Here is a 14,485-nt window from a genome sequence, read left to right on the forward strand (position 1 = left end):
TGTGAGGAGAGTGAGAATGAGGAGGGTGACGAGAGTGAGTTTGAGCCTCTTTCAAAGAGACCTTGTAGTACAAGAAGTGGGCGTCATGCATCAAGTTTCATACTCTAGTTCTGTATCAACATTTTGTCGAAATGAAATCAAAGACAGGAATTATAAGAGCGTCCAACAGCATATTTTCATTTCCTTTTCTTTTTCAGGAAAAAAATGGTTGCCCCCCCTTTGCTCGATGTAATTTTCGTTGGAAATTTTCCACAGCCCCTCCTAAATCATAGTAGGGAAAAAGAGTGACCCCCCCCTGAAAATCATCATAGCCCACCCTCTAGGTAAATTATGAATGCTCCCTTATATTGACTTGATGCGAAAGCGTTCTCAATTAATAAATATATGCATAGTTCTCAATTAATTTATGTTGCACAACTATATGGTGGGCTAACATGTAGTTCCTATAGAGGGCGAGTTGATGCTGAAGCAAACCATGGACGAGGAAGTGTTGGAACGGTAAGTTGGAAAAGCAATTCTCACTATTTTTTCGGATTACTCATCATGTCTGGGAAAGGAGTTTTCTATCAATCACCAATCCATAATAAATAAACAAGAGTGATCCATCTTTTCTAATCAAAAAGTTGGTTTTCACGTCAATTCAACTTCAATTCTATTCAATTTTATTCGCACTTTTATTAAAATATTTACATTACATGTAGTAAGGTAGGAATACACTAATAAAGAAGAAGAAGAAGAAGGAAAAAAGAAAATAAATGGCTTGGATAGAAGTGAACGGTGGTCAGAGGAACTTGGCTTTCGAGCTAACAACCGCTAACCACCTACGTATAACATTACAATTATTCACCGAAGTGGTGATTTACCGAGCCGGCGAAACGGCGAGGTAAATTTCCACCACTAGCCACCGACACTGAGGTGAATAATTGTCTTAGTATATACTAAAACAGTGAGATAATTGAGCACAAAAATGATGATTTTGAACTCATTTACTGTTGCCAATGATTACATGATTTTGACACGCGATGACCGAACAGCCGCAGTCGTCGCTTTTTCTTGCCGACCTAAGCCCCATTCACACCAAAGCTTAAACATGTTTAAAAGCTGTTTAGTTAAACATAGTTTAAAATTGTTTCCTTCATAAAAGCTGCTTACTGACTTGAATTGATTGTGTATTAAGTCCCAGTGCAAAATTATTATAAAACTTATTGAATTTGAATCCTGTGTTGAAACCTCTGTTCCAGTTTTCCGTGAATATTTTTCAATTTTTAGAACCTGGTTTAGTGAAACATGTTTAGTTAGTGTGAATGGGGCATAAGTCTAATAAAACTTTTGAAGGCATTTGCAGTTAGATCGTGCGGGGAAGTTTGTTCAAAAGGAGTTGTGAATTCTTTTTGTCATTCTGTAAAAAGGATCATTAAATTTAGTTTTAAGCTTATTTACGAACAGGTCAACTAAACAAAGTAAAAATAAAACCCTTTTTACCGGTTTTGTTGATAAATTCAAGTAAAAAAGACAAAGCTTTACCTGTTAAAACTTCCAAACTGAACTTCGTCATCTTCTTCATGTATTTCGGGAACAGCTTCCTTGATTAGTTGTGAAATTTCTGTTTGTTACGGCAGCAAACGCTCGCTCGGAGGAACTGGTGGTGAATCAGTGAATAGTGCAGGATATCCACTGATTGAGTAGCCAATCAGAGCGTGCGAAAAACACTATCCACTGTTTAAGTATATAGTAAACTTAAATACGTGCTAAACAAGGCACCTTTTATAGGCGACATTGTGCTGCAGTGGTCTAATACTATACTGGGTGTGTAAGAATTATGGAATTAATTCTAAAAATCACTTTTTTCGGCTTAGATTGCATGGCAAGCTTACTGAATCCAAAAGTCTGGCCCCGGTTGTTAAATGTTGGATAAGTTTTGGGGAAACCAGAGATGTCCCAGGCTCATGTTACGAGTGTGTTATCGCTTCCTTTTGCTTCCCTCTTTTTGAAGACATTGTTTGTTACTTGTTTGATTAGTTTGTAAAAGAAAAAGTAAGATTTATGTGAGAAATTATGTCAAGTTGGCAGAGCCAACAAAAAACGCGGCCATCATGCTCGCTGACGGCTGAAAATTCCATCACCATTTCATCGATTTCATCCATCACCATTTCATCGATTTCATCCATGACCATTTCATTGATTAAGTCAGTGTTTTTGGCTGTTATTGTTTGACCCCTGTCATTCTCTTCATAATACGAAGTAAAGGCAGCACAGAAAAACAGCTGGCGGGCCAGACCTTGTCTACTTGAACGCGGTTTGGGGCGCAACCGAGGGTGGTTCAGTCAAATAAACTGAAATTTAATTCCAAGATTTTTAGTTCATTTTCACGTGAGGATGATCATTCTTTGCATTTATAATTTTAACAGGTAAAACTGTTATTGACATCCAAACTACAACAACAACAGCAAACATTTGTTGCGAGTTTTCTTTGTTGACTGAGCCACCCTCAGTCTAGGGAAATTTGACATCGGAGCCAACACCCTTTGTCCAGTTGCCATATCAGAGTGTCTGGAGAAAGAAGGTATTTGGGACATGGCTCGAGGAAATGTTCATTTCCAGCAACATGCGTGGGGATATTTCACTTGTAAATGTTTACTGTGGTGCAGCGATGATAGAAGTTTGCCTCTGGTTGAAAAAATCTGTGATTCGATGGGTTTTTGCGCCACAAACCACCTTCAAGTAGATAAGGTCTGGACCGCTGGCTGTTTTTCTGTGCTGCCTTTACTTCGTATAATGAAGAGAGCTACAGCCTAGGTCAAACAATAACACCCAAAAAAAACGACTAAATTGATGAATTCACACCAAAAATCACAGGAATACATCAAATGTAAGTCTTCTTTATTTATTTTATAGAAAAATAAGTAAGAATAATAGTATTTGGTGTTTGCATACCTCAGTATTTTATTTCTCAACGGTTGCTTGTAATGCGACACTGACTCTCTTGTGAGAAAATAATTTGCATAACAGACTCATAACGTGAGCTTGGGACACCTGTGGGGAAACCGGCTGCATTATCTGTTGGATAAAGTAAGCATTTACCTTTCAGTAATAGCAGTAATGCCCATTTCCCTGGGCATTTGTCAAACTGTGTGTTCCCACAGTGGGACCATTTGCCACAAGTGTTCAGCCAAGGGGTAGAGAATATGGAGACTGGAAGTGAGACATGAAAAGTCTCTGGCAACCACAGTATGGGGATGAGCATGGATATAGCAATAATCAAATCACAAAAATATGTGTGTTCTTACTCCTAGCCTGTTCCAGGTTCTCAGGTAATGGGGATGATGTGTAAGTGAAAGGCACACAAAAATATGAGCATGTGATCTACGAAAGGGGGGCAGTGGCAGGAAAAAGGAAGGGTTTACTATCCTTTTCTGCCTGTTTTCGTCATGTCTGGATTCAGCTGTCAAACTGTCAAAATTTTAATTTGCTAGAATCATTCTCATGTTTCCAATGGGAGTATCTCACACTACTCAAACTGCACAAATGTAAAAAATTTCATACGTTCCAATCCCAGGTCTAGAATAGTATCTGCAAATCTCGCAATCCATCGCCTTTCATGTGAACGAAGCTTTAATCTTCATATACAGTATGTGGTTCTTTGTCTGGCCGGTTTTACTTTGTGATCAAATTTTTGGAAAAAAATAAGGTTACAATACAAACGAGACTTTCCAAGTGTTTATTGATCTGTTTGCCTTCTTAAGTTCGATTCGAAGTTTTCCTGATGCTAGGAAAGGCTGGAAAATCAAGTTAACATGAGTGTAGGTGAATTTTGTTCTGTAAGTTTTGTCTTTTTTGTGGCACTTTAAATTACTTGGATATATTTTGAATTCACTCATGCGATTAAGTGCGTTAAGAAAGCTAATTTTACATGGGGTACAAGAAATGTTCTTTTGAATTGCAAAAAAAATTCGGTAAACAGGTTGAATTTTAAAACCAAATTTTTAGATAATATTCCCAAGTAGATTTTGCGTACTAGGTCCTTGGTCTGGCCACCGGGTGATACCATAAACCAGCCAAATAGTGATTGAAAAGGGAGAGGCTCAGAAAGTTCAGTTTTCGTTTCATTTAGTTCTTAGTAAATTAAGATTTATGAATTGAAGTGAGGATCTTTCAACTTTGAGTCACATTTTAAGTAAAGCACTTTCAATGAGTGGAGTAAATAATAAAGACCACATGCAGTGTTTTACTACCCGTCTTATGAACAAGGTTCGGAGGGAGTTTTACAGTAACTTTATATACAAAAATAGGGGTGATCAAAAGAAACTATTCCGTGCAAGTCAGTGCTTATTAATTTAACCGCACAATGGATGATGGTCTCCGACCTAATCTGGACATTAGAACTTTCTCTAACGACTTGGGGAAGCACTTTGTTCAGAAGATAGATACTATCTGCACACAGCTTGACACCAATCAACAGAGTGATTCATATCCAGAAGATGACACTCCATCTGCTGCTCAGCAGACTGATTCACTTCCGGAAGATGACATTGCGTCTGCTGTTCTTGATGAGACTGTGTCATCAATCCCTACTTTTACAATGCTATCAGTTCGAGATCTTAAACAGCTTATCCAGAACTCCGCCCTTAAATCGTGCCCTCTTAACCCTATGCCATCCACACTGGTTAGCAAATGTGAGGATCTCCTCCCAGTTCTCACAAAAATCGATAACAACTCATTACAGTCTGGGCGTTTTCCGGAAATTTGGAAAGAGGCTTTAGTTTTTCCACTGTTAAAGAAACCCAGTCTCGTTGTTATCTTTTTGAGAACTTCTGTCCTGTGAGCAGATTGACAAGCGATGACAAATGAAATGTTTCTTCCCCTCTAAACTTTGACTGAATTCGTTTAAAATAGTGGCGTTGCATCGTAACTGCATGACAGTACACTTTGGCACAGAAGCAAAACTATTAATTCTTCATGAGACCAAACTATAGCTCTTTACACAGAAATCTCATTTTGGTTTGGAAGCTAAAATGATGCGTATAAAAACTATACAGGAATTTAGATCAGTTGGTGGTTGGAACGTTTCTTTTTGTGCTCACTCCTCCTCTTCTAAGATTAGAAATATTCATTTACGTCTTTTTCGTCCCGACCAAGGACCACATACTGTACACTTAATTGAAACTTGTCAGCGTGCAAAGAAAGTCATATCCCATAGCCCAGGACTAATGGATGTTGCAAACAGGCAAATGAATTCTGTTCTTAACTTGCCCAACAAGCAAATGTTTTTGAGGAAATCTAGATTACAGAAGGACTGTTATCAATCCTGCTCATCAAAGTTTTTGAGGGGCTGATAAAAATGGCCCTTGGGCTAGTACGTGTTAGCTGCAGCTCGCCCAAATGCCAGGCTGTAAAACTGACTTGTGGGCTTTCGCATTTTGCGAGTTGTTCATTGAGATTTTATCTGAGATGATATTTGTCTGTCTTGATATTTTGAGGTCTTGAAGCCATTTAGAAGGTGGTGGGACGAATCTGCATGTTTTCATTCAAAAGGTTTAATTTTTTTCGGCATCTGACAAATTTCAGTAGATTAAATTTTGTGCTGAAGTGACATCTGTTTTTTTGCCTTAGGTTGATGTCTTCTTGTGTAACGAATTTCCTGGCTGCTTGTCATTTGAAGCCTGTCCGTTTCCTGTCTGTAGTTTTTCTGTGGTTTTTGGTCCCAGGGGTTTTAGGGGTTACAAGCAAATAACCATTTTTATAAAGACATTTAGCGTCACCAGTTTCCTCTGAAATGCATAGATCTGAATTAGTCTGTGTATTAGTGGTCACCAGTTGTTTTGTCTGTGAATGTAATGATTCCCAGCTCTTTAGAGTTGTTTGCAGTAAAATTTCATGGATAGTGATCAACAGGACAAAATCTTAAAAAAGCAAGAATTATAGCTGACATTGAAGCTTTACCAATAATATTATTGAGAATGATGCCCTTTTTTAGATAACCAGAGTCCTTGGACTGGAGGGTGATGCTATGTAATTACTCATTTTTCAATTACTTTTGGAATTAGCATTTGCCTTATCCCAATTTCTTCTTATCCTCCTCTACTTCTTCACCGATTCAAATGGCTGCAGCTGAAATTCACACTCTTGGTGTCAAATCCATAGATGAGCAGTAAAAAGACTATTATTATAGATTTCTCTGAAATGTCAGCAGCCTTTTTGCAGTCATTGGAAGAGCTAAAAATTAAATTAAACTTTTGCGGAAGCTGGTGGTGTAATCCCCAAAACTTCATTTCCCTGTAGGTCCCTGAGCCAAGCTCAGAAGACAGTCAAGTTTTCTGCACTTTTTAAGCTCCTTTGTCTCGAAAATGTCGCAGCAGTCATGTAAACCATCAATAGAAAACGTTGTAATGTGTATTCATCAAAATCACATGCATGATCGTGTTGGTTATTGTCTTAGAGATGACTGATAATGGTTCGCGCAATTAACTGTCAAAACTGACCAATCGGAGGGTATACCAGGAGCTGGTACACTGGAACAGTTCATTTAAAGAAATGATTACAGGCTCTGCCACCCTCCATCTCCCCAGTTTCCTCCCGTTTTATTCTCGTGTTGCACTTTCTCACTTTTGCAGACCCAACTATCTTGGATCCTGAAACAGCTAGGCTATCTTGTTCTGGAATATGATTGATCGAATCACTCTTAGTTGCCAAATGGCATTTTTAATTAGGTTTTAGCCTGACATTCTTGTGCTTCTGATACATGACATTTGTTAAGAATACACAAATGTTTGTTTGTAAGAACATGATTAAGGAAAGCAGAGCTGTGAGTCCAGACTGAGACTTCTGTACTGCTGATGACTTTTTCAGTGTACCGACTTTTGTGTATTGAAAATTCAATCCTCTTCTTCCTTACATTGTATATTTTCTAAATCTTGGATAAAGTAAATAAGGTTATTCAAGTTCAAGAGTGACTTCACAACTGTTACATGAATTTCTCAAACTCGTTAATTATTCATGAGGGCAACAACCAATACATGAGGTATATTTGGGTCACATGCATGAACCTTGATACCCAATGAACACTCAGATGAAAATCTTATGGTTTTTGATCTGAGATCAAACATGGTTTCGATCTCAGATCAAATACATGCATTTTAATGAGCATTTTTCGATTATTAATACATCATCAACAACAATCCTAAAATTACGTGAATATTAATTGATATAATTAACCTTGATAGTGTAGGATACCACAAGCTATTCCATAAACAGGCTTTGGTGGATATCTCTCCCTCGACTTCTCGGCCTTCTCCATCAAGCTAGCCAGTAATTCAAGTTTACTACATCCATTTCTTCAATGCGGGTAGACAGCTGACCTTGTGTAAATCATAGTTTTTAAAGAGCCCTCCTGGATCTAAAACAGGAGCTTTAACCGACCGAGAAATTAGCCATTCGCCAAAAATTGTTACTGCCCATTTGTTCTTATATTTGGTTGACGAGGGAATAGCTTTTCTGACTAACTCGTGTTCTTCGTAAATCGTTTTCAGCTCCCTAAATCTTCCCTCCCCATCTTCACTTATGGTCAGACACCAAAACAATTAATTATGCATGTTAACACAATGTTACGGAAAATGGCAAGATTGCATCGCCAAAAAAACAATAGCGAAAAAATGGATCACTGCATATTTTTTTATTGTTTTGTTTGAGAAGTCATCTCAAAGACTCGTGCTTCGGGTTTCATCAGGGGTTCCAAGCACCTTGAAACAATAAAAGCACTCGGCCTGGAATTACACCAGTAACAAAATAAATCTGGCCAGGCTGCTTCAAGAGCATGATGGCTTTGTGATTGTTCCTCAGATATCAAGAATATCCTTCATGTGTTTGCAAGAAATTTGCCATGAAAATTCACAATAGAAAATGATACTTGCAAGGAAAGTGGCGATAATATGCATTTCAAATGGTTTTATGTCATTTCTCTTCTAAGAAATGTGAAGAAGAGTCTACCCTACTTCATACTAATTGGAAATCCAGTCTTTCCCCAGTTTTGTTGGCCCAAAATTATCCAATAAAATAATAACACAAAAAGTTGGGCTACAGGTATTTTGGAAGCATATTATAGAAATGACAACTTGTCAATTACATTTCAGTGGTGGCAACCATAAGCCAAACCCATCATCAACAAAAATTGACGTCGATTAATTGTTCAATGTAAAAGTTTAAGGGGGGACCTGGCCACTTCAGCAGTCTTCACAGTTTCACTGATACTGGCGGATCTCCACCTTGATGAAATACTGCTCTTTCCTAGTGTCAAGAATGTCTAGAGTGCATCATGAATTTGGGGGAAAAATTGAATATTAAGGTCATGGAAATTAGTGCTCCACTTTATTCATGGTGTGGTAATTCACATTACAGTGTAACATAAATTGATCTGACTTTAATTAATGCTAATCTTTGAAATTTGCATTAGTTTCATGAAGTGTTAATTTCTCGTAAAAAAGTGTCTAGCTCTCCATGTTTTCTCTTTAACCAAAGGCTTGCCCACAAAGAGTTACTACAGGAAGCAAAACAAGCTCGGTCAAGAGCAGAAACAATGGGTGCAGCAGGCTGGTGAGTTTTTTTTTATGAAAAACATATAGGATGGTTTCCATCTTTCCCAACAAAAGTTAATACTATTATTAATTATTATTAAAAAACAATATTAAAAAATGTTTCCCAAAGCTGTATTAGAGAAAGATCAAAATTAATTTATGACTGGTGTTATATAAACTTTGGAGTTATCATGACAACTTCATGATGTCATTACTTATAATACCTACAGGGTCCTATTTTTTGTTACATTGCTCACTAGATCTTGTACCTCCTGTAGCCTCTTTGGTGTTCATAGTTTGAGCGAATTCTATAAGAATACTTAAATGAAGAGATCAACTAAAAAATGCATTTGCATCTTGTGAAGACTAAAATACATAGGCACGAGTAACAGAGATACTTACCAGGAGACGCAAAGATTGGAAAACTGAACAAGTGCATTGGGGGCAGTATTTGCTCACCCCTAGAAGTTTCTATTGACTGGTTATTAGTTGCTACAATGTATTCCTTTTTTCTTTGCTCATGACATGATGGCACCTACCCCAGAACACCGCAACTGGCTTAGATCTAAACCGGGCGGTAGGAGATGTTCCGTCATGGTCAGTTTTAATTTAGTTAAAAAATGAAAAATTAACCTCACTGTTAAGTCCTATTGTAATATTTTTATTTCAGGCAAAAATGTCCTATTCCTGCAACAAACAAAAGGTTCCTTCACAATGCCCTTCTAAGCACACTTGAACCAAAAAGAAAGAAATCCAGACCAGGTACTGAAAATTGAATCTTCAAATTATGCAGTAAGATCATGCGGGATACATGCACAGTACAGTCACTCAGTTGCTTTTGTTAAAGTCTACATTAATGCCACCCATTCAACCACTTTGCTCTGATTGATTGCTTTTCTCCAGATTTTGAGAGATAAGACCTATTGATTATTCACTCCCAGAGTGAATGATGGAGTCTCGTAAGGTGCCGGGTTCTTATTTTTGAGTCTCCAGACAAAATATTGGAGTGTGGCCGTTCAAATGAAACCTCTTTGCGGTAGTACTTTCACATTGTGCTGTTTTTTTATCTCTTGCAAGCATACCTTGAAAAAAATGAATTTTTTTCCCCAAAAGTAAATCAGAGTAAGAGAAAAATTTTCTTATTCACTTGTCCCTCCGACAAGCACTTTATTAAATTTGGTTGTCCAATACCCAAGAGTTCTTATCCAAAAAGTTTTGCCAGGTTCCTAAGCCAAATGGAGCTCGTAAAAACAAATGAAATGAAATGGTCGCGGTATGGCAAAGTTAAAAGGAATATTTAACCTTATTTTGTCAAGTATGATCGAGGTTTGCTTTTATGACTACAAGGTAAAAGGTTTACATGTCCGAACTAAATTGCCTTAACGTTAGCTAGTAATAGTTGACACTACAGCTGCCCCCGCTCTGTATATTGTAGGTCAATAGTATTCTTGCTCGTTGTGTAGCCGTCTTTGAAATATACCGATTAATAATGAAGATGTTCACACATATTTTATACAATAGGTGAGATAAACGCTAGGTTCCATGCACAGTTTCGGTTCGATTCACACAGCTTTGATCAAAACATTTTCAGTTTCGAGAATAGTTTATTCTAAACCATAAGAAAAGATTTAAATAGAAGTTTAATTTTTCGCTATTTCTATTTCACTTTCTACATTTAGTTCATTTCATTTGCCGGAAAGTAGGCCTTAGAAATTAAAAGGACGTTTGATCAATTCACGCTCGCGCATTCTAGTCTTATTTTTTTTAAACTTATATAGCGGAAGGACATCTGTGTGCAGGGAATAAGTCAGCGCAGAATTTGATGGTCGTCGAATTTCTGTAATCGTCCATCGTTCTGCTTTTGATGTATAAGCTAACCGTTGAATCATTCACTCGTCTTGCTTGTGTGGGGCCGAGACTTATTCCGGTCAAAGAAAGAGAAAGAGTGTCTGGCAAGGTTTCCAATCAAAGATTTGTAACCTCGTGTCTGGCAAACTCACTTGGTGTTAAAATATACACTGTTATACGCACCTTATAACTTCATCTGTTCTTAACGAGTGTCTTTTGGTCCATAACTTTGATAACATTCTGCTCCACGGAATGTCACTGATAACACGTAACGCAAGGAGTATCGAAGTATGACTGCACAATTAATGTAAGCGGTCCCTTCGGGATTTTTTGTGTTTTACGTCATCCTAACCATTTCGTACTTGCGGGCGCAAACAATAGAAACGTCATCATTACCTACCGACTCCTCGCGGCCCCTGTTCAAGCAAATCGAGATTCAAATCTATATTAACTGTATGACTGTATATTTCAACTGTAAGTACTTTCCTTAACATACGTGTGAGTTACTAGAGTGCGTCCTCGGGATTTCGCCTTCTAATCCCTGCGGGGGCAATTATGATCACGTGACAAGGAATTGAAAATGAAGGAAATTGGTCAATTGGTGGCGAATTTACTTTGTTTGATAAATAACTCGTCGTTTCTGATAGAGGGTAAACATACCTTACTTTCTTCGTTTGGGATGAACTCATAATTTTTTATTTTACATGTCCGAACTAAATTTCTACTTGCCCCGGACAATCGGGCATAGGTTTTGGCGCACCGGTGGCGCACCCTGTAAATCTTGAGGTCCTCTTGTGCCTTAACGTTAAATTATGGTCACTTGACATGTCACGTGACAAGGATTTGAAAATGAAGGAAATTGGTCAGTTGGTGGCGAATTTATTTTGTTTGAATAAATAACTCGTCGTTTCTGATAGAGGGTAAACATACCTTACTTTCTTCGTTTGGAATGAATAATAAAATAATAAATAATAATATATAATTTATTTCTATAGAGCATTTTCCTAACGCCCAAATGCGCTTTACAGTGTCAGATATATTATAATCTATACACTAAAAAATGTAAAAAATCCTAAGAATAGAAAAAATCAAAAGTCTTAAAGTCCTAAAAATCAAAAAAAGAAAAAAATTGAAAGGCTAAAAATATGCTTGTCGAAAAAGATAGGTCTTAAGCTTAGCTTTAAAGATAGAGACAGAAGCGCTGCTTTTAATCTCAAATGGAAGCGAGTTCCAGAGGTAAGGCGGGCACACTGAGAAAGCCCTCAAGCCAATCAATTTGAGCTTGTGCGTTGGCTGCTCAAGTAGAGGTTGGTCAGCAGACCAAAGAGCTCGCCTGGGAACATAAGGACTGATGAGCTCAGTCAGGTACGTTGGAGTCGCACCATGGAGTGCCTTAAAGGTGTACAATAAGATCTTAAAAACAATACGCTGACGGACGGGGAGCCAGTGTAGCTCAATAAGTAGTGGTGTGACATGATCAAACTTTCGCTTGCAAGTGATCACTTTGGCCGCCGCGTTCATAACATATTGTAGTCTCTGAATAAGATAATCAGGTAGGCCATAGAGAAGCGAATTACAATGATCTAAGGGAGACGTTACTAACGCATGCACTAGTGTTTTGGTTGAGTCAATAATAAGGCATGGACGTATACGACTAATGTTTCTGATGTGATAAAAAGCCGTCCTGCATAGTTCATTGACGTGTTCCTCGAAACTCTCTGCAAATTTCGAAGCCAGCACTTTGCAAAACGATTTTGTCGTCTTCTTTCGTCTTGGAGTCGGGGGCAAAAACGGACAAGCTATTTTTCTTCCTTGGAGGCATTCACTTCCAAAATCCAGGGAAGAACAGTGAGCACTATACTTGTAGACCACGATTGCTGTCAAATTGCGTGATTAGCTTGGTTCAACAGCGACATGCGTTTCAAGTATGACAGCACTTGTCAACGATCAATTAAAATGATTAGCACAGAAAAAACTTTTGCGCTCCGTAAGTCTGCACGGAAAAAACATTTTTCCTGAACTTTTTTTGAAAAGAAAGCTGTTGATGAGCTCTACTTAATCATCTAAAAATTGAAAATTTCGAAAAATGATGATTTTTTACCCTGGATGATACCTTAAGTAAAAGCGCTTGTCTTTAAAGAACCAATTAGCTTTTAAAACTAGAGGAATCAAGTCGTCAGAGTTAAAAACTGTTTCATTAGGTAAAATCGCACGTGAAAACCTCGTGAGTTAATATAATGATGCAACCATCTACCACACTGATGAAAATCTGATTTCGTAACTTTTCTGTATTCAATGAGCCAGATTATCGTAGGAAACTTTTGAAACATTTTCCAGTCTTCCTTCGACGCAACGTGTGTTGAGTTGATATTCATTGTACTTTAAACAATTTGTTTAATTTGCACCAGATGTCTGAAGGAAATATAAAGAAAAAATAATCTATAGCATGAGAATCGACGCAGAGCAATCCCCAATTTTGCCAAAAAAAAAAAAAAGGTTTACATTTAGGATAAAAGGGGTGGATCCTTGGTACGGTTACACTGAAGCATTCAAAATAGCTCATCATGTTAAACGTGCCTATGTTGTCAGTTGTGAGGAATCTAGGCATTCGTTATTGAAGCTACCAACAATGCTTGGAAATAAAGGTCAGGTAAATTGGCGTTGTTTTTGCGACCCGTGGTTTCAATTTGTTTCTTTGCTTTTCACATGAGGCTATTGTCTATTTTTTTATGCACGTGCGGAGTCTAACTTCTTTTACATGTCTTTACATGTCGTTTATCGAATCATGGTCCTGGGAGAAGTTAAAACAATTTGCTACTTTGTCGCTATTTACTGCCGTGGCAATGAAAAACCACCCACCTCACAGCAAATGTAACCCACCTGACAAACTGTTTCCATCTCTTAGTGATCGTTATCAGAGAAAACAATGGCTACAGCCGTTATTCGATACTTTTCTTCTCTTTCAGATAATAAACAACAGGAGATTAAGATGAAAGGTCCTAAACCTTACAGGGAGAGCGACTGCAAGACGACATCTTTTGCGGACAAAAAGAGGGATAAAGAAAAGCAGAAATGCAAAACCATTTCGACAACATCTGCTAAATCTAAGCAGAAATGAAAGCCAAGTTAAAATTATTGCTACCCGCTACCTAGGATGTTCGCGCGAAAATCTTCCATAAAAAAATAATATTTATTTTTTGGTAAACTCTTGCGAACTTTAGGAAATAAGTCAGTTGTGTCGGAAATTCCAATTAAAGGGGGACAGCGGAATCGATGCGGAGATAAAAAGTAGTTATGTTCTAATTCGCTTCGCTCAAACGAAACGTAAATCATTTTACCCTTAAATTCCCGTAATACAAACAAATCACACGAGAAATATGGCAGAATGCGCAAGCAGATCCAATAAAGTTTATTCTAAGATAGATAGTTACTAATACAGAATAGACTGCAAAAAAATTACAAACCTGTTTTTTTTTGTTTTTTACAATTCTTTTCTTTTCAAGAAGTCTTTCTGGAATCGAGTTACTGCTATTACGTACCACAGATGTAATGCCACCGGATCTTAAACAATGAAGACCATAATCGTTAGGGTCGTAGCCCAGCTGACTTAAGGTATCCTTAAGATATCTCTACAAGTAGTATAAGAAATCTTTCCACTTCTCAGGGTATAGCTAGAACTACTACGGTGAAAAACAAGCGGTCTAAACAAAGGGAGAGAACTACATAAGTCAATACCAGATGGATCTAAATACCTGTGTAAAACGCCAACAGGACAATACTTAGACCTGGATGCGCTAATAAAGACGTAATAGCCTCCCCTATAAACATTTGTCTCACTACGAGGTACAAAAATTCTTATACAATCGCTGTGGAATTCAACATATATTTTTTTAATTAAAATATATTTATTAATAATCACATTAAATAATTACATTTATAATACTACAAAAAGAAAACTCTTTAACAATAGACATAAACAAAGTAAAGCAAAATTAATTGTTAAATTATTACGGGGCTGAAAGAAATTAGAAAAAGTACAACAGGCCAATAAAATAATACGGAGTTAAGAC

General features: G+C 37.5%; 1 protein-coding gene across 3 annotated transcripts; it reads left to right on the forward strand.

Moving 5' to 3' along the window:
- The first annotated feature begins 435 nt into the window (after window positions 1–435).
- LOC140947684 (uncharacterized) lies at window positions 436–14,240 on the forward strand. Of its 3 annotated transcripts, none has more exons than XM_073396858.1 (4): window positions 436–498; window positions 8,512–8,586; window positions 9,238–9,329; window positions 13,382–14,240. In XM_073396858.1, the coding sequence occupies exons 1-4, from the start codon at window positions 461–463 to the stop codon at window positions 13,531–13,533; spliced, it is 357 nt and encodes a 118-aa protein (XP_073252959.1). In that variant the 5' UTR covers window positions 436–460; the 3' UTR covers window positions 13,534–14,240. The 3 variants fall into 3 exon arrangements, with proteins under 3 accessions (XP_073252959.1, XP_073252958.1, XP_073252960.1); XM_073396857.1 differs by having other exon boundaries at window positions 462–498; window positions 8,485–8,586; XM_073396859.1 differs by lacking the exon at window positions 436–498 and adding an exon at window positions 3,036–4,673.
- The last annotated feature ends 245 nt before the right edge of the window (window positions 14,241–14,485 follow it).

This window comes from Porites lutea, chromosome 9 (assembly GCF_958299795.1).
Source record: "Porites lutea chromosome 9, jaPorLute2.1, whole genome shotgun sequence".
Taxonomy (NCBI): Eukaryota; Metazoa; Cnidaria; class Anthozoa; order Scleractinia; family Poritidae; genus Porites; species Porites lutea.